Below are 17,759 nucleotides of genomic sequence, written 5' to 3'. Positions count from 1 at the left end.
GCAGAGCCCAGAGTTTTATCTGCTTTGTCCATAAAAGGAGGCTACACTCTTCACAGAAGCTGGCCCTGGGCTGCAGACACAGTGCACGTGTCCTCACATGACACAGGTTTACGTGGTCTCACCCCCTAAGCATGAGTTCTCTCGGCAGTACAATTTGTGTTTACTTAAACTGCTGAAGTTCCGAAATCTGCATGGGTTGTGTGCTCGTTTCATTTATTTTTTATGACCCCACTGCATTTTGTCATTCTTATGCCTTTTCAAAAGCGATTCCAGGGGCCTAGCATTACAGGCAAGTCAATGAAATGGACTCTGATCTTGACTTCACCCCATTTACTTGTCATGAAGGATATTTCTCATTGCTAATTAAGTCTCTTGGGTATGACTTCATGTACTTTTTAGATGTGAGTGGTTATGCCTCGGGTTGGCATGGCTGGAAAATCACCCAGCACCGGTGCTAAGGTACGGCCTCCTCCTGTGTTGGAGGCCGACGCTGCTTCTCAGCCTCGTACCCTTCCCCACGGAGCTCACACTTGCCTCTGGAACCTTCTCTGACATCCCAGGTGTCACTGGCAGTCCCGGGGTCCAGAAAGTCACTTCCGGTTCATGGGAACCAGCACCCCCACTGAACCGCTCTAGGGCTCTATCTAGGATTATTTTAATTCCTTGCCTTTATTTACACCAGTTTTGGAAGACCCACTAATCAAGAACTCTGATCTTATTATGTATATCTGGAAGTTAGGTGAAAAGGTATCATAGCAACAAAGTTTGGATTTCTAACTAATATAAACATTCAATAACTGGTAGAGCTAAAAATAATGAGTAATTTTATTAAAGGTCTCTTTTCTATTTAAACAAAGACTTTTCATTCTAGATTTATCCTTACTTCTCTTAACTTTTTACAAGTCAAGTGGCCTCTGTCCCCCCCACCCCCCCCAGCATCTGGGCTTCTCACTTGCTTTAATGCATCAGTGGGTCACAGTTTTCTGAGCTGTGCAGCCATTTTCAAGTTGATACTGGGATGGCCACAAAGTTTGTTTGGGGTTGGTATTTTTTGTTTTTTGTTTTTGGAAGATGGCTCGAGTAGTGTTTAGTTGTCCTTAATTTCATTTGGAACAATTTTGTTAAACTGTATTGTGATGGTTATCATATCAGTGTGTATTTAAAAAAAAAACACCAAAATTGGTAAGTCTTTGCATAGTTATTTTAATATTGAAAATGGAAGAAAATATGCAACATTTTTGGCATATTGTGTTTCATTATTTTAAGAAAGGTAAAAATGCAACTGAAATGCAAAGAATGATTTATTCAGTGTATGGAGAAGGTGCTGTAACTGGTGGAGTATGTCAAAAGTCGTTTTTGAAGTTTTATGCTGGAGATTTCTCACTGGATGATGCTCCACAGTCCAGTAAACCAGTTGAAGTTGATAGCGATCAAATCCAGACATTAATTGAGAACAATCAATGTTATACCACATGGGGGATAGTTGGCATACTCAAAATATCCAAATCAATAAACTTAGTGGTGAAAATGAAAAATGTGTCTTTTATTTTATGGACAAAAACCGCACAAACTTGGCAATGAATAATTAATTGTGCTGCAAATGAAGACTTTGGGAAAGAATCTATAGGGAAAGCGCCAGAAGAATGACCCTTGGCAGGATTTCAGAAGGAGCGGGAGGTGCAGAGGTTGTCCACACAAGGCCACGGCGGCAGCCAAGATCGTGGAAGCCTTCCTGTCTGGGGTTTTCATTCACTGAGCCAAGGGGTCAGGAACTGGCGTCAGCTAACTGCCTTGTGCACTCCTGGGTCACACCAGTCATAAGAATCAAGGGCCTGAAGCAGAGTCACAGAACAGTGTGGCCCATTCCCTCCTTGCTTTTGTTCCTGGTGACTTGACAATCAGCAGGACACCTTCTCGGCCCCCAGGGGCTCCGTGTTCTCCGGCCTCGGGTGTGGCCATACACCAGCTCTGCTCTGAGTCACACACACACATCAGCAGGACCAGGGGAAGGAGCTACTTCTTTCCTGGAGCAAAGGCACCTGCGGGTAAGAGCTGGGTGGTTACCTCTTAGCCTTTCACTCTGCACTGGGACAACTTGATGTCCCCTCTTGGTCTCACACCCTTCATCCTGCCATCAGCCCCCAAGTCCCCTTTATTCTTTCTTTTGTCCCCTTTATTCTTTCTTCCAGAACTGCTAGAAATGGGTGCAAATGAGGCTGAGGGGGCTATATCCTACTCTCTGAGATGTGTATTCTCCTGTATTATAAATCCCTCATTATCATTCCTAGGCCATTACCTCACCCTGGAAACTGGAAAAATTATGCAGAAATCACTGCAGTGTACAAGGCCATGATCCTCCCTTAACCTAGGTTAGGGATCCGGGCAAATGGTCATTTGCCACTAAGTTATAAATCACTGAGCTGCAACTTGCTGGTTCTTAGCCATGGAGTGTGGGGCAGGCATGTTTTCCCACTCCACTGCCTCGGCCTGCCTCTGCCCCTCCCCCCAGTCCCCCCACTTCCTGTGTCTGTTACCTGATTAGGCACCCACCTGGCAGCCTACCTGTACCCTGGAATTGGGGGTGAGGGTGGAATGGGAGTGAGGGGGTAAGTGAGAAAAAGAAAAGGGGAGTGGCAGAATGATAGGTGGTTCTGACCAAAATGTTCTGTTAGCAGAGCCCAGTCCTGGACTAACCCTTCTCCCAGAGGCATGGGCTAGCAGGCAGGGTTGTTAGGTAATAGTTTCAACCACCACCTGCCAGGTTATGCGTGCATGTAAGGCAGTTTGGGGTGGCAATGAAACTGATGACAGTGTACTTGTCTTGACATCCAAGCACTTGACGTATGTGTGTCCAGCAGGCTGCTCCAGGGAGGGAATGTGAACTGTCACACCGAGGTGGAGATGAAGATGTGGAATAATGATGGTGTGACCCAGGGGACAATATGGCACAGCTGGTTTACCTGGCCTTGGAACCAATGGACATTCCAGTCCTCAGAGTATTCATGTCTGTGTATACTCCTCACCTCTTTTTTAAAAAAAGATCTGTATACTCCACCTAAGTATACAAACAACTGTGCTATAACAAAGAATGAGCTAAGTGCTATAAGAGTTACACAGTGGCCAAAAAGAAAGTATGTTACTGGGGGCTGTGGATTTTGGGGGTTCCAGCACCCACTAGCTTTCCCGGAGGCCTTCACTTAGTTTCCTCACTAGTCCAGTGGATTTAGTTCACCTCTGCTCTGCAGAGTTTCGTGAGAACTAGACACAATACATGTAAAGTCCCTACCACAATGTCCCAAATAGACTAGCCCCTCAATGAGGAGCAGCTACCACCACTACTGCTAGAGTTTTAAATCAAGCTGCGAATAAAACTCTTGTGTCCCACTCAAACACACCTCCCCTGGATGTAACTAAGCATCCAGGGGAATGGGCTCAGGGAATCTCACAAAGGGACCCTATCAAACAGGATCCTGCTCTGCGGGAGGCCGGGATGAGGAGAGAGTCACCTCGAACTCCTATTTGCCTCCATGGTAACAGTAGCTGCTGCCATTAGTTGAGGCCCTTGTACTTACCACTAAGCACTTTACATTCCCTTCCTTATTGTGTCCTCACTGTGGTCGGATAAAGTATGCATTGGTCCCACTCTACAGGTAAGGGAATGGAGTTCCAGCAGCTTGCCTAGGCCACACCAGTGGTAGAGTTGGGATGTGGGTTCAAGTTCAACCCTGAAGCCCAAACTTTCTGCCACTTCCCTAACGTGGGTCTCCAGCTACACTAAGCAAAATAACTCCAAAGATGCCTCTCCACTACTGCCCCTTCCACCCCTCACCTCCTCCTTCTTCCTCTCCCTGCTCCTGCTCACTCGTCTCTAGAGTCGCGCTCCGTAGCCTGCTTTCTTCAGATCCCACAGCCTTCTCACGAAAGTGAGACGGGTGGGACAGGGATCTGGGAGGGTTCCTGTTCTCTGCTCATCGCCATCCCTGCCCTAGAAGCCCACTTTCCCAGGCATCTTGCGCATCCCTAGAATGCCTCCTTACACTCTGCAAGGCCGCTTGGGAACTTTCCCAAACCCGATCCAGGGGTAAGCACACCGCGGGGGGGTGCGTGTGGTATGTGTGGTGTGTGTGTGCGCTCACGTGCACGCGCGAGAAAGCTCCCAGTCCAGTCCCTGCGTCGCCCCTGCAGTTGTTCAGAAACCGGCGCCCTGATGTTTCCTAGGGGAGGGCTCTTCAGCCTTTGCCGCTTCCCCGAGTCCTCGATTTTCCTGCCTTGCCTGCCAGCGCCCCATAGGATGCCATGGCCTCACTTCACTCCCTGCCGTTATCCAACGAAGGCCTGGAAGAAGGGGTGATACGGGGGGCAGCCTTCCGTGTTCCGTGCAGGGTTCACCAGGTCCATGACGGAGGGAGAAGGCGAGAGTGCAGATGAGGTTACGCCACCGCGGGGACGAGCAGAGCCGGCTGGCAGTGCCACCTGCGGAGAGCCCCGCGGGCACGGCCACCTGCTATAAATAGGCTGCTGAGGACAGGGTGTGTGACCGCGCATCGCGCCACGAGGGCCTTAATCACGCGCGGGGCCCTGCGCACCAGGAGTCCGGCGGGCCAGGACCCTGCGCTGGGACGGCGCCCTGGACACCTCCCCACACCCTCCTCCGGGCGGGGCTGGAGCCTCCGCGGGGCCGGGGATGTACCGCCAGGAAGGGGAGACGCGCGGAGCCGAGGGAGGCCGCGTTGGACCCGCAGTGCAGCAGCTGTTCGCCGCCTGTGACTCGCCCGTCCCGGCCGCGCCGCTCGCGCAGTCACACGGCGCAGTGGGGAGGGGGGGCGCCGCGTCCCTCTCCGAGGTCCCCGGGGACCGAATCCGGAGATTCCCCGCTCCCGCCCTCCCCTCGCATCGCCCGCGCCTGCCCAGCCCGCGAGGAGGAAACGCGAGCCGCGCGCAGACACCTCCTCCGCCTCCGCCTCCGCCGCGGCCGCTGCTGCGCCTGTTGCTGCTGCCGCCGCCGCCGGGTCCCTGGTATCCTCAGCTCGGTGGAAAAGAGGCGGGAGCCGAGCCCAGGGCTCTCCTCCCGGCTTCCTGCGGCTGGAAGCCCGCAGCTCGGGGCCGCGATGGACGTCCCGCCCGCCCGGGCCGGCCCCAAGCTGCCCCCGAGCACCTGCGCGCCCCGGCCCGACCCCGCGCTGTGAGCGCGCCGCCCTCCCAGGTAGGCGCCCCCTCCCGCCGGGTCCCGGGCTCCCGGCGGGTCCCGCCCCGGGCATCCCGGCCGCTCCCCGCCTCCCCGCCGCAGCGCTCCGGGGCCGCCCGATCGGGCAGCGCTGGGGCGTTTCTGCTGTCTCCGCGGCCCGGGGTGTGTGTAGGAGGGAAACTCTGGGGGAGGAAGTTCGTCGCCACCTCTTTGATCCCCTGCTTGGATGAAAGCGAAACCTTCCGGTTGTTAAGACCCAGGAGCTCCGACAAAGCCATTGCCCTCCCCACCCCTTCTCCGGGTCCTCCCATCTCCCTCGACCCCCTCCTGCCAAACGTCCCTACGGCTGGAGTGTTCGAAAGGCGACCAGACCGAGGGAGGGCGGCCAGCGTCCTCCCCTGCCGCCCTTGGAAAGTTCGCGGCACTTTGCGGGAGTAACTGTAGCAGCGGCGCGAGTGCGTGAAACATTTCTTTCCGTGGGCACGCCCTGTACCAGTCATTTCGAAACCCTGCTGCACTGTTTCTAGCAGCTTCGTGGTTGTGGGACCTCTCAAACTCGACACATGTTGTTTTCATTTTTAAAAAAGAGGTGTCGTTCTGTTTGACATCCACCTAGAGGCGGCTGGACTCGTGATGTATTTAAAACAGCTTCTTCTCTGGAAAGTTGCTTAAAAAGGAAAAGGAATGGAAAGTGATGGCTGTTCCCTCCAGCACACAGTTTTCCGAGTGCCCTGCATTCAGGGGCGAGTATTCGCTGCAACCGGCTCTCGGTCCTCCTTGTGGATGACTGGACGGTTTCATTGGTTAATATAATCAGACTTTGAAAGAGCATTTAAAAACGACCTGGTTTAAATGGGTCACACACAAGAAACTCAGCTGTTTCCACAAGTCCAAACTTCTAAACTTTTTGCACTGTACTTAAGCTGAACTGCTGAGGCCTTGGTAAAGAGCTCCCTTTTCCAGGAAAGCAGAAATTCCTTCTCTTCCCCAGGGTCCAAACGGGACTGGCTGGAGCTGGAGAATGGCCACCCGTGGGTTTTGTGGTGTTGTGTGAGCCTGCTCTGTGTGGGAGGGTGGGACAGAGGAATGAATGGGGAGCCGTCCGGGGTGGGGGGACTCCCACCCTGCAGAAGCACCCTTCCTGTTCCATTACTCCCTTGGCTTAGGGAGCCTGGAGGCAGGTGAGTCCCTGAGTTGAGATGGCTTCTCTGGGCTGGGGAGCAGTTCCTTCCTGGGGACCCTGAGCACTTTCAGGAGTCAGGAGTTTGCATACCAGCCCTGGTATAGAAAAGGGCCGGCTGCTTTTGCAAACAGGTGTTTTACATCTGTTGAGAATGGAATGCTATCACAGTCTCAATCTGACTTTTCTCTTTCTAACCAAGTGATAGGGAAGTGACTCTTAGAAGTGCTTTCTTTCCAGCTGTATTTATAAGTAATCATTGACAAAACACACTACTGGATCGTGAGCACAGCTGTGGGTTACAGGATGAAACGCAGAGGGGCGTTTTCCAAAGGGAACACAGTGGAGTATCCTGAGGCTGCTAATTCAGCACAGGTGATACAAAGGGGACTAAAAGTGGCTCGAAGCAGTACATAAAATCGTCAAGTGATAATTAAAATAAATGCCTTTATGTGGGTTTTCCCCAGCTGTTGGCAAGCCCATAAAATAGGAGGGAAACTCAGTGATGTTATAAAGGATGATCAGGTAGGACTGAGCTGGAGTCTGCCATTATCCGTCCCACTGAGTGCTCCGGGGGTTTCCCTTCACTGCGAACACACCCCTGGCTGGGCGCAGACGGTCCGTGGTGACCTTCTCTCCCATTATGACATTGTTTGTCACAGTACCAGGGGGTGGGAGAAAGACACGGGCAACTCCGAAGAAACCCAGCTGTTGAGAGACTCTGCCTCCCACCTCCCTGGAGAGCAGCCTTCACCAGAAGGGCTGCAGTGGCCATCCGCTGCACCCCTGTGGGGGAGCCAGGTGTGGGTGGTCCATTCCTTTTATGCCCACACCTTCTAGCATCTTCCAGGCTGTGCCACCGGGCCGCAGCGAGGAGTGCTGCCCTCCTCCTCATTCACTCCAGCACCTCCAGTCGCTAGAGTGCCCGGAGACTGGCTGCCTGCTCTGCCTGCTCTTCCTGCTCCGGAGGATCTGGTCTTTGAGTTCACTTTTAATTTTGTATCACACTGTGACAGCTCCCTCAAACGCCTTTGCCTCCCTTCACACCTTTCTCTGAAGGTCCCCGGTTTCTGCTCTTCAGATTCCCCGGGTGACCTAAAATGTGCATCAGCTCATTTCGGGGGCTTATGTCTGTGTGTGTGGTGGGGGTGGGGGTGGGAGGCTGCGGGGGAGGCTTTTCCTGCCTTTTCCTTGCCCTTTTCCCAGCCTCCTCAAGTTTAATGGCTACGTTACTGCCAATACGTGATATGTTTCTGAGCCCTTTTCTTGGTCATTAAAAGCTGGAGAAGCAGAGTCTGTTCATTTACAAAGGACGGCGAGTCCGCTGAGCAGACAAGGAATGTAGGGGTGGCCAAGGATTGTCTTACAACACCCTTTAGTGACCTTTATCGTCATCTCTCCCTTTCCAGCTTCATGTTCTGATAGAAATACTTTCAGACCAGATTCTTCAGAAAAGACAGGAAGGTTGCCATGTTCCAAGGTTTTGACATTTTCAAGTCATTGGATGTATTCTTAGATTTAAGGGCAGTGCGTCCCTTTTCGGGTTTCAAATATTTAGAAAAAGATTCGTCATATGTGGGCCACGTGAAACAATCTCGCCTCTTAGGTTTCAGTGAAGCCGTGCAGCAGGCAGGAGTGTGTTTTAGCGCCTACACAGGGCACTGAATTCTGAGTGCGCCTGTGTCCTCCGCGACGAGCAGCAGCGATTTTTCTCTGAAAAAGGAATGCACGTACCTAACAATACATTATTTATGACCGGTGACTCTGCACTTCCAAAGTAGGTGAGCACTTACAGGTTTATCGTCAGACTCAACTTATCTCTGTGAGGTAACAGCGCCTGGTACATAGTGAGCTCTCAAATATTACTTTATTATTTATTTGTTTACTAATGCTTGTAGAGTGTGACTGTGACATTTGGTTTGGATTACTGAGACCAAGAGAGATTTAGGTAGACAAACAACCCAACTAATCCACTAGGAAGGCCTTTTAGAGTTACCTCCTCTGGAAAGTCTTACATCTCGAAGACTAGAAATGTGGGCAGACAGAAAGTCTAGAGTCCAGTCCCGGCTTCACCACCTACTAGCCAGGAGATCCTTAGGTGAAATAAGCGTGCTAAAACATACTCTCAAAGTCGTAAGAATATAGAAGCTCTTACATGTAATGTCCAAGAAGAGGAAGTTAACTGATAGGAGTTTCTCTAGCAAAGTGGTTAAGACCAAGAATAAACTCTGTGGAAGGACCTGGGTTTAGCACCTGGTTGTGCTACTCGTTACTAGTATGACCTTGAGCAAGTAACTTCAATGCTCTGTGCAACAACTTCTTATTCCCCATCTTTAAACTGGGCGATAATGATAATAGTTCAGGAGAGTCCTTATTCCAAGATGATAATAGTCCTCATTGTCCAAGGTGGTTGTGAGGGTTAAGTCAGTTAACAGACACAAAAGTGCTATTATGTGTGAACAATTATTACTAATAGACAAATGGATAAAGATGAGGTACATATACACAATGGAATACTACTCAGCCATAAAAAATGAAGCCTTGTCATGTGTGACAACACAGGTAGACCTAGAAGGTATTATACTATGTGAAACAGAGAGAAAGACCAATACCATATGATTTCACATACATGTGGAATCTAAAAAATGATCAAACAAAACTGAAACAAGCTCGTTGATACAGAGAACATTTAGATGGTGGCCAGATGAGAGGGGGTGGGGGCTGATGGGTGAAGAAGGTGAAGGGGTTAAAACTACACATTAGTAGTTGTAATGGTCATGGGGATGTAAAGTACAGCATAGGGAATAGAGTCAATGACATTGTAATAAGTTACTGGGATGCCCACCTCATAAGTTATATAAATGCCTAATCACTGTGCTGTACAACTGAAGTGAATATAATATTATATATCAACTACAACCAAAAAATAATTAAACATTATTAAATATTTATTAAATATTAAATATATATATTACTATTACTCTCTATGTTACTGTTGCTCATAGGAGAATAACTTAAAGCAGCTATGCCAGGAGGGAGGGTTAAACATAATCCCTGAAAGCCACTGGGCCCCTTACCTACCACCCCTTTAACCTGTGCAGTACAATAGGAGAGTTTACAAGAAGTGACAGTGTAAGGGCTAGCCTTAAACTGGATCTGATTTACTTAGGGAGGAAATCATTCAGAACATCATTACTCTACAAAAGTGCTATTTTGTGTCAAATTAGAGAGGTGCAGGAGCACCCTTGATGATGAAGGTTAGAAGCTCTGGCTCCAGGAGCTCTGTGTGATGCTGACGACTGCTCCAGAGGGGCCTGTGGGTGACCCCTGGGTGAGCAGCACACTGCTCTGATTGGGTGGCGTTCTATGCAAACACGAACAGATAATTTAGCCAATCTGGTGGTTTTGCTGCATGATGAGATTAGAGTATTCAGGTGGCAGAATAATTCTCTTCAGCTGCATGACCACTCTGGGTTAAAGAAAAATTAACCGTGGATGTGGCATCAGGGGTGGAGGGGAGTGGCCAACGGCAGCCTGCCTGCCCTTCTCGGAGGTCCCCAGTGGCTCATCAATACCGGCTATTTCCTAACCTGGCCTGGAGCGAGAAGCTTCCAACACACCTCCTTTTATACTTCTTTCTTTTCTTCCTCCCACCAGTTCTGAGAAGGTGAAGGTCATTAGCCTCTGGAAAGTCCCCCTTCTACTCCCTGTGGTTTGCTGGCAGGGAGCGAGGGGCTGGGAAGAGAGGGGGTTCCCTATGGCAGCTGCCTCCTTGGGCCCACCGCCCACCACCATTGCTCCTCTCACTTCCTGATCAGTCAATGCCATCCTTTCTTCAGGTCCCTCCTCCACATTTATACATTTATACTCTTGACAGGAGGACGAGAGCAGCTTTCGATCCCCACACAATGTCGGGGACATTTGGTACCATGCATTATGAAAATTAGATTTGCCAGATTCTGGAGCTAGAAGAAAACTTAGGGAAGAAAACATTCTCATTCGAGTAAACTTGAAATCTGGAGAAGTTAAGTAACTTGCTTTCGTAACTGCACCCTAGAGAGTGTTTTCAGGAGGAAACCGAGGTTCTCTGCAGCGCTCAGATGGGAGTCAGGGACTTGGGCTGTCCTCGTTCCGTCCTCAAAGTCGGACAAACCACTTAACTTCTCCAGAGCCCAGTGTAATCACTTCAAATATGAGGGAAATTTCTACACAGCTTTAAAGACTTTTTCTAGCTTTAAAATGTTATGAATCTAAGTGCAGCCTTCCAGGAATACTTTTAGCAGGCTTCACTGAAAGGATGATTGCAGCTGTGCTGGGTACCCGCCGTGTTTATGGACGGTGGCAGGTAGGAGTTGCATAGAGGGCAGACAGCCTCAGTCAGTGACCGGGCTGCACACACAAGAATGTAACTGAACCTCGCTGGAATCGCAGACCACAGTGCGTCTCACTGAGAGGATGAGGCACGAGGGGCCTCTTGGAGCAGGTCGTTCAACCTGGGGCTTGAAGATAAGGGCTGTGTGCAAACAATGTGGACTGAGACGGCTTAAAAAATAATCTAATTGTTTGTTAGTATTATTTGAATACTTCATCTGCTTCATGGAACAGTTTATTGAAAAGTAGTGCAAACAGCTAGTCTGTTATTATGAATCTTACATCAGCAGAATCTGAATTGCTTATAAATAATTGTGGCTGTGTCTGAGATAGAACTCATTGCTTCATAGTTCATAAATAGTATTATGGTCCAACCTACTTTTTACAGAGACACTAAGTGAAAACTTCTGTTTTGTCAATGAAATGGCAGAACTTATTTGATAACTGATTATTTACTAAATTACTGAAATGACTAAATTCTACATTTTTTGGCATTATGCATATATTCCCTTATAAGAAAACTAGAAGTAATTCTGTGATACTGTTTTGCTGACATATTAATAATGGTTTCATCTACAATGTGTGGCCCCGGGTGGCTATGAGTGTGGCCCAATACAAAACTGTAAATTTACTTAAAGTCTTTTTTTTTTTTGCTTATCATTTTCACTGGTGTTTGTTTACACAATGTGTGGCTGGCCCAGGAAAACTCTTCTTCTTCCAGCGTGGCCCAAAAGGTTGGACACCCCTGAATTCTACTCTGATTGGGAGATCTCGGGTCTACCCTTTGTCATAATTCTAGTACTTCTTTAAACATGTCTTCGGATTAGCAGCTGTCAGCGGATAAATCTGAAATAGATTCAGTTACAGGAGTGGAAGTTAACCCAGACATTTAATGCCACTTTCCCCTGTAGGTGAGAGAGGAAAAAAAGCGAGACCATTATTTATGGGGTTATATGAACTTCAAGTCTGTTCTCGTCATCAAGGAAAGCTGTTCTTCAAAGGAAAAGAGACAGGCAATACACCAGCATGAAATGTGTTGGCGCGCTAAATAAAGTAGGGGTTTATTTCGGAACTTTAGAACATTTAAAAGAAAAATTAGCTCTAAGCTGTGTTCAAATTATATTATCAAATTCACTCTTAGCATATATGTGTATATATCATACAGAAATACAACAGTCAAAAGAAGAGACTTCTGTTTCAGAAAAGGTTTAGCATTTCAGCACTGGTTTCAGAAATCCCAAACCTTCCGGGTTTAGGAAGTTTACAGTCTTGTTGACAGACAGCTCTTCAAACTAATGTAAATGTGACGATTGGGTACAAAGCCCAGAGATCATAACCCACCTTGCGAGGAGGAGGTGGGAGTCACTTGGCCTGTGTGTGAAATGTGTGCTGGAATTATCTAAAGAGTGGGAATCACCGGGAGATGATTCTGCCTGGCTCTCATGTTTCTACACGTCTTGTGAGACAAGGCGCTGAGGCCTTCGTTTTGAACTTCCTTTTCTTCGAGCTAGCAAACAGCCATGGAAGCCAGAAGTTGTGTCTCCCTCTGGAGCAAAGGGCAGGTCGGATTACTCCCCATTATAAAATATGGGGGCTCCTGGCACTCAGGTGTCTGTCCTGTAAGTCAGTGTGGATACAGGACTCGCCTGGCCTAGGAGAATTGGGGGTCAGGGAACAGGCGCAAATGCTGTCTCTCTGGTTGCTGTTGTTGCTCTGAGTCTCCCACCCAGGTCCCTCGTGTCTCCCACCAGCAGGCTAAGTGTGGCAGGCTAACCTGCTAAAATCTCAGAGCCTTTACCGTCTGTGGCCGGTGTTGCTGGGAGAGAGGAGCAGGATGCGCTCTGGCACAGAAACCTGAGAAATCACATCTCACACGGGAAACCCTGACTAGGTGCAGGGAGGTGGGCATCTGAGGGGAGCATGGGGTTGGGCCGGGTTCCGAAGAGACCTTACATAGCATGTAGAAGACTTTAGATTTTATGTGGCGGTTATTAAGGAATTTTTAGCAGAGGAGTAACGATCAGTGCATGTTAAATTACTCTAAGACATATGTGAAGGATGGATCGAAGGTTGGGACACTTTGCTTTCCAGTTGAGGAAAGATGTGTTAAGATGTAGAGTCAGCTTAGAAGTGATGGTAAGATGGAGAAGGAATCGCAATGATTGATCTTAGTTTATTCAGGCTGCATTATGGAGTACGATAGACTGAGCAGTTTATAAACAACAGAAGACAGCTGGGAAGTTGAAGATCAAGGCTCTGGCTGATTCGATATCTGGTAATGGCCCATTTCCTCATTCACAGACTGTTGTCTTTTTTTCTGTGTTCTCACTTGGGGGAAGGGGCAAGGGAGCTGGTTGGGCCTCTTTCATAAGGGCACAAATTCAATTCCATCCATGAGGATTCCACCCTCATGACCTAATCACCCCAAAAGGCCCAACCTCCTAATATCATCACAGTGAAAATTAGGGTTTCAGCCTATGAGTTTGGGGAGGGGAAACACAGACCTCTAGCCTATAGCAATGACTCCTTTGCTTGTGGCTTAGCCAATAAAATAAGTGTTGTTGCTGGTCACAGAGATATAGCTTATAGGGAAGAAGACAAGTTTTGGGAATGGGAAAGGGGAGAAGTAAGACTGAGTTAGTTTTAAAATAACTAAATGAGGTAGGCTATCTGGATAGAAATTTTTCATGGCTTGTGCTGATCTAGGGTTCTTTGAGGTTCAATAGCAGATGGACACTTGAGAATCATCAGGGTGTATGTGGTACACGTATTCTCGGCCATACTCAAGAGCACAGGTTGAAAATGAGGTGTAGACTCTCAAGTCACCTGTGACAACTGACCCAAGCTCTCTAGGTGTCAGTTTCCTAGGTCATAAAAGCAACAATAATCATAGTCTCTAACTGGTACTAAGGTTATAGATGAAGATTGTTATGAAGATGAAATGAGATAACGCATGCAGAGTGCCTGGTACTTAATTAAAGTAAACTTTTAGCAGCAGCAGCAGAATTGGAATGTGGTTGTTGACACCAAGAGATTAGGTAAGATTTTCCAGAGAAAGCAAGTGGAATGAGGGGAGCAGGGAAAGGAAGCCATGGAACAGCCAGAAAAGAAGTAACCGAGAGGAAGGATGAGAACCAGAAGTTTTAAGCAGGATGGGGAATGGTCTACACTGAGAAATTCACCGGAAAGGGCAAGACAGTTAAGAACTCAGAAGCCCCCCTTAGGTTTCGTAACCAGAGGACGTGGGTGGTCCGAACAGAAGCCGTTTCTGAAGCTCCTTGGTGCTTCTAGTCTGAGTCCAGACTGGGTGGACGGTCAGCAGCGGAGACTATATCCTGAAGACGTTTGTGCAGAAAAGGAAGAGTTGTGGCTGGAGGAGGTCTGGAGTCTAGTGGAAACACCTCTAGTTTTAGGCTAGGAGAGTCTTCACTTGTTCCTTTAAAATATTTATTGGAGCCTATTCCGAGGCAGGCGCTGGGCCAGGCACCGGGGATGCATTGGTGAATCAGGCAGGTGTGGCCCTGATCTGTGTCCTCGGCATGTGCATACCTGCTCAGGAAATACATGAGAGAACACATATGAAGGGAGCAAATGAGCAGAGAATAGGGCTTGAGGGGCTGTAGGCAACTGGGCTCTGAACAGAAGGGTTCCGACATCCAGTGGAACAAGAAGGTGTTAGGGTACATTGAGTATGGTTTTTGAAAGTGAGATATAGAGGGGAAGGCAGCTGAGAGAGTTTGGGTCTAGATGACGGCGTAGTGAATGAAACAAAACGGTATCTAGGACAGTGTTCGGAACACAATGGGCACAGAGGACTGTTAATAGGATTTGACTTTGTGGTTTGAACCTCTGGGCTAGGCCAGGGAGAGGCTTTTCAAAGTTAAGTGGTATCATAAGCAATAGATAAGGTGTTAAAACTGGTCTAGTTCAGTAGACTATGACGATGGATAGCTGATATTTTTTCTGTTTACTGTATTTTTTTGGGGGGTGGTGGTGCAGGGAATTACCAGCACTGAATTTGGTTATTTTAAACTCCTTGAAGCATAGGTGAAATAATGTTTCAAGCTGTCCGAGTAGTATCACATTGTTTTCTATAGAGCTTGCCTTTGTGGGCCATTATGAAGCTTAACAAGAATTTCCCCAGGGGATCTTTGTAACCCGTTTGTAAGTGTGACGTTTATGGCATATTCAGGTTTTATATGAAATTCAATTTCAAGAAAGCTCTTTCTCGGCTTATTTGAACAAATTTCCATTTCTTCCTATGTTTGGGTTTCAGACTTTTTAAATTGAATGTATTGGGGTGACACTGGTTAATAAAATTATATAGGTTTCAGGTATACAATCCTACAGTACATCACTGTGTATTGTATTGCATGCTTACTACCCCAAGTTGGATTTCAGACTTTTAAGTTCTCCTGAACTAACAACCCTTTGAAAGTAGCTCTTGCTGTGACTTCATCAAATTCTGATGCCTCTGTGTTTCTCTCCCAGGATTCTGCACCAGAAGCACAGAAAATAGATTGCTTGGTCTAACACAGAAGAGCAGCAACATCTTGCTGAGTTTCTAGACCTCTCACATGATGGAACCCATAACGTTCACCGCGAGGAAACATCCGTTCCCTGCGGAGGTCCGGGTGGACTTCGCGCTGCAGCTGGTGGGCTCCTTGCCGGTGCATTCTCTGACCACCATGCCCATGCTGCCGTGGGTCGTGGCAGAAGTGCGACGGCGCAGCGCACAGGCCTCCAGCAAGGAGCCTGCTACCAAGCAAGTCCGGCTTTGCGTCTCGCCCTCTGGACTGAGATGTGAACCCGAGCCAGGCAGGGCTCAGCAGTGGGATCCCCTGATCTGCTCCAGCGTCTTCGAGTGCAAGCCCCAGCACGCTCACAAACTGATCCACAACAGTCACGACCCAAGTTACTTTGCTTGTCTGATTAAGGACGATGCAGCCAGTAGGCGGAGTATCTGCTACGTGTTCAAAGCTGATGATCAAACAAAAGTAAGTGGAGGCTGGAGTCAAAACAGTTAAGGTGTGGCTGGATGGTTTGTATGGCACAAGGGCCCAAACATTCATTTCGTGTATGCTGGCATGAATAAGAGCATTGCTGACGTTACATGCAGATTATTTCACCGGACTTTTGGTTTATGGGGATAGTTTCTCTATAGTTTTAAAGAACACTTGGAAACAGATATTAGAAATTGCAAGTTGATAGAGTCAAAATTCAAAAGAGAAATCCTTGTAACTGTATAAATAAGAGCTGAACTTTTAGGATTTAGATCATTTAAGGAGTGTGTTCTAAAGTAGTGGTGCTCAAACAGAAATGTGCACATGGGTCACCTGGTGGTCCTGTGAAAATGCACATTCTGCTCCCGTGCGGCTGGGGTGGAGCTCAGGGCTCCGCGTGTCCAATGAGCTGCCAGGTGATGCTGGTGCTGGCCCCTCTGCAGAGTGCGCTTTGAGTAGCCCGGTTCTAGGTCAGTGAACTCCCCATTTTTGAGGCTGTTAACAAAAATATACTTATTTATAAACTGTGTAAGAATGCAATTAGCCAGTTTTCCAAGGCAGGATGTTCACTTAGGCAAGGACTATATTCATAAGAACAGTGGATAGGAATCTATGTTTGATACTTGCAGGGTGGTTTGCTGTTGTGCTTATTGCTCTGTGTGTGTATGTGTGTGTTTTGCCAACTTCATGCCAGATCTGATTAGCTTGTTATTGTTATATCTTATGATGTGGCTGAGAAAAATATTATATGAAAAATACATGTCATGATGTACTTCTTGTGTAAAAATGTCATCACTTCTACTATTTTCCTGTTCATTTGTGCTTGCATTGTTGTTGGCTTTCCTTTTTTTTTCTTGCAGTTCTGTGTAAGACTCTTTTAAAACCTATTCTGGCATGGTTAGTTCAGACAAAATTGAAAACATAAGCCCTACAGCCATTTTCTCAGTTGGGCCCATGTTAACTGCGATTTGGTACAGACTACGAAAAGCTAACGGGTGAGGGCGCCACGGCTCACCAGGTGCACTGAGGAATGCTGGGCCCCCTGTGCGGCTGTCTGCCCCTCCACGGTGAGGATGCCAGTGTCCATCCACGTGGTAAATGTCAGCAGAGAGACCGCTAATGTTTTCTTCCCGCATCCCACTGGGTGTTTCACATACTTTCCAGGGTGCACCAGACTCATTTGTCAATTAATCTTCTTGGAGACTAAGTAGATTTGTGGCAGTTCAGTTGTTTGTTCACTCCTTGGTTCTTCCACTCACTCGTTTGGTGACTGCTGCTCCGAGTAGCAGGCAGGAAGATATTTGCAGCACAGGCTGGGAGGGAAACAGGAGCGTCAGCAGGTAAATGCTGTGTGTTTGCGGTGTGATGAGGAAGGCAGAGAATGGAACCGAATGCACCAGAGTGCAAGGGAGTCTTTTTAAAATAAAAGCTAATCTGGGGCTTAAAACCACGATCTTCCCCGGAGAAGTAGATATCTTCTTATTGTAAATCATCTAAGGTTAGCGCCCATGCATCTCAAATAGACAGGGTGGCATCCTGGTTTAGGAGTTCAGAGGGACTAACTTTCTGGATTCCAGCTTTCTACCAAGAGTGAATGAATCAGGAGGCTTTGGCTAGAAATAAATGATAAAGATTTTTTCAAGGGTCTTAGAGCTTGTGAACCAGAAACACTAGTGGGCAATACCTACCGACGGTGCTCTGAAGAAGAAAGAAAAGCTAGAGTTTCTTACAGCAGAAAGTGTACTCTGGAGAAGAATCAGCCTGCCTTCTTAGCCTCTGGATTGGTCTGAGCAGGTAACCCTCTAGATAGGGGTCCCCAACATCTGGGCCTTGGACCAGTACCGGTCCGGGCCTGTTAGGAACTGGGCCACACCGCGTGAGGTGAGCTTGAATGTAATGCGCTTGAATCATCCCGAAGCCACCCCCTCACCCCGGTCCATGGAAAACTTGTCTTCCATGAAACCGGTCCCCGGCGCCCGAACCACTGGGGACCACTGCTGTAGATGATTGGTGGTCTAAC

At 48.0% G+C, this 17,759-nt stretch overlaps 1 protein-coding gene and 1 long non-coding RNA gene across 6 annotated transcripts in view; one reads left to right on the top strand and one right to left on the bottom strand.

The window, feature by feature from the left end:
- Positions 1-1,283: 1,283 nt before the first annotated feature.
- LOC128628444 (uncharacterized) lies at positions 1,284-4,224 on the bottom strand. The gene is made up of 2 exons (XR_008392821.1): positions 4,137-4,224; positions 1,284-2,039 (listed from the first exon to the last, which is right to left on the bottom strand). It is a non-coding gene; the product is annotated as an uncharacterized LOC128628444 (long non-coding RNA).
- An 888-nt stretch (positions 4,225-5,112) lies between these two features.
- Positions 5,113-17,759, top strand: part of TBC1D1 (TBC1 domain family member 1) — a 202,263-nt gene continuing 189,616 nt past the window's right edge. For all 5 annotated transcript variants that reach the window (XM_037140366.2, XM_037140364.2, XM_053672342.1 and 2 more), the window contains exons 1-2: positions 5,113-5,203; positions 15,228-15,733. In XM_037140366.2, the coding sequence (XP_036996261.2) occupies positions 15,314-15,733 (420 nt within the window). In that variant the 5' untranslated portion in view covers positions 5,113-5,203; positions 15,228-15,313. The remainder of the gene's footprint in view (positions 5,204-15,227; positions 15,734-17,759) is intronic.

The sequence above is a fragment of the Artibeus jamaicensis genome, unplaced genomic scaffold, assembly GCF_021234435.1.
Source record: "Artibeus jamaicensis isolate MK-2021 breed Jamaican fruit bat unplaced genomic scaffold, CSHL_Jam_final contig_76, whole genome shotgun sequence".
Classification (NCBI taxonomy): Eukaryota; Metazoa; Chordata; class Mammalia; order Chiroptera; family Phyllostomidae; genus Artibeus; species Artibeus jamaicensis.
The sequence above is the reverse complement of the archived record's forward strand: the minus strand, read 5'-3'. Positions and strand labels throughout refer to the sequence as shown.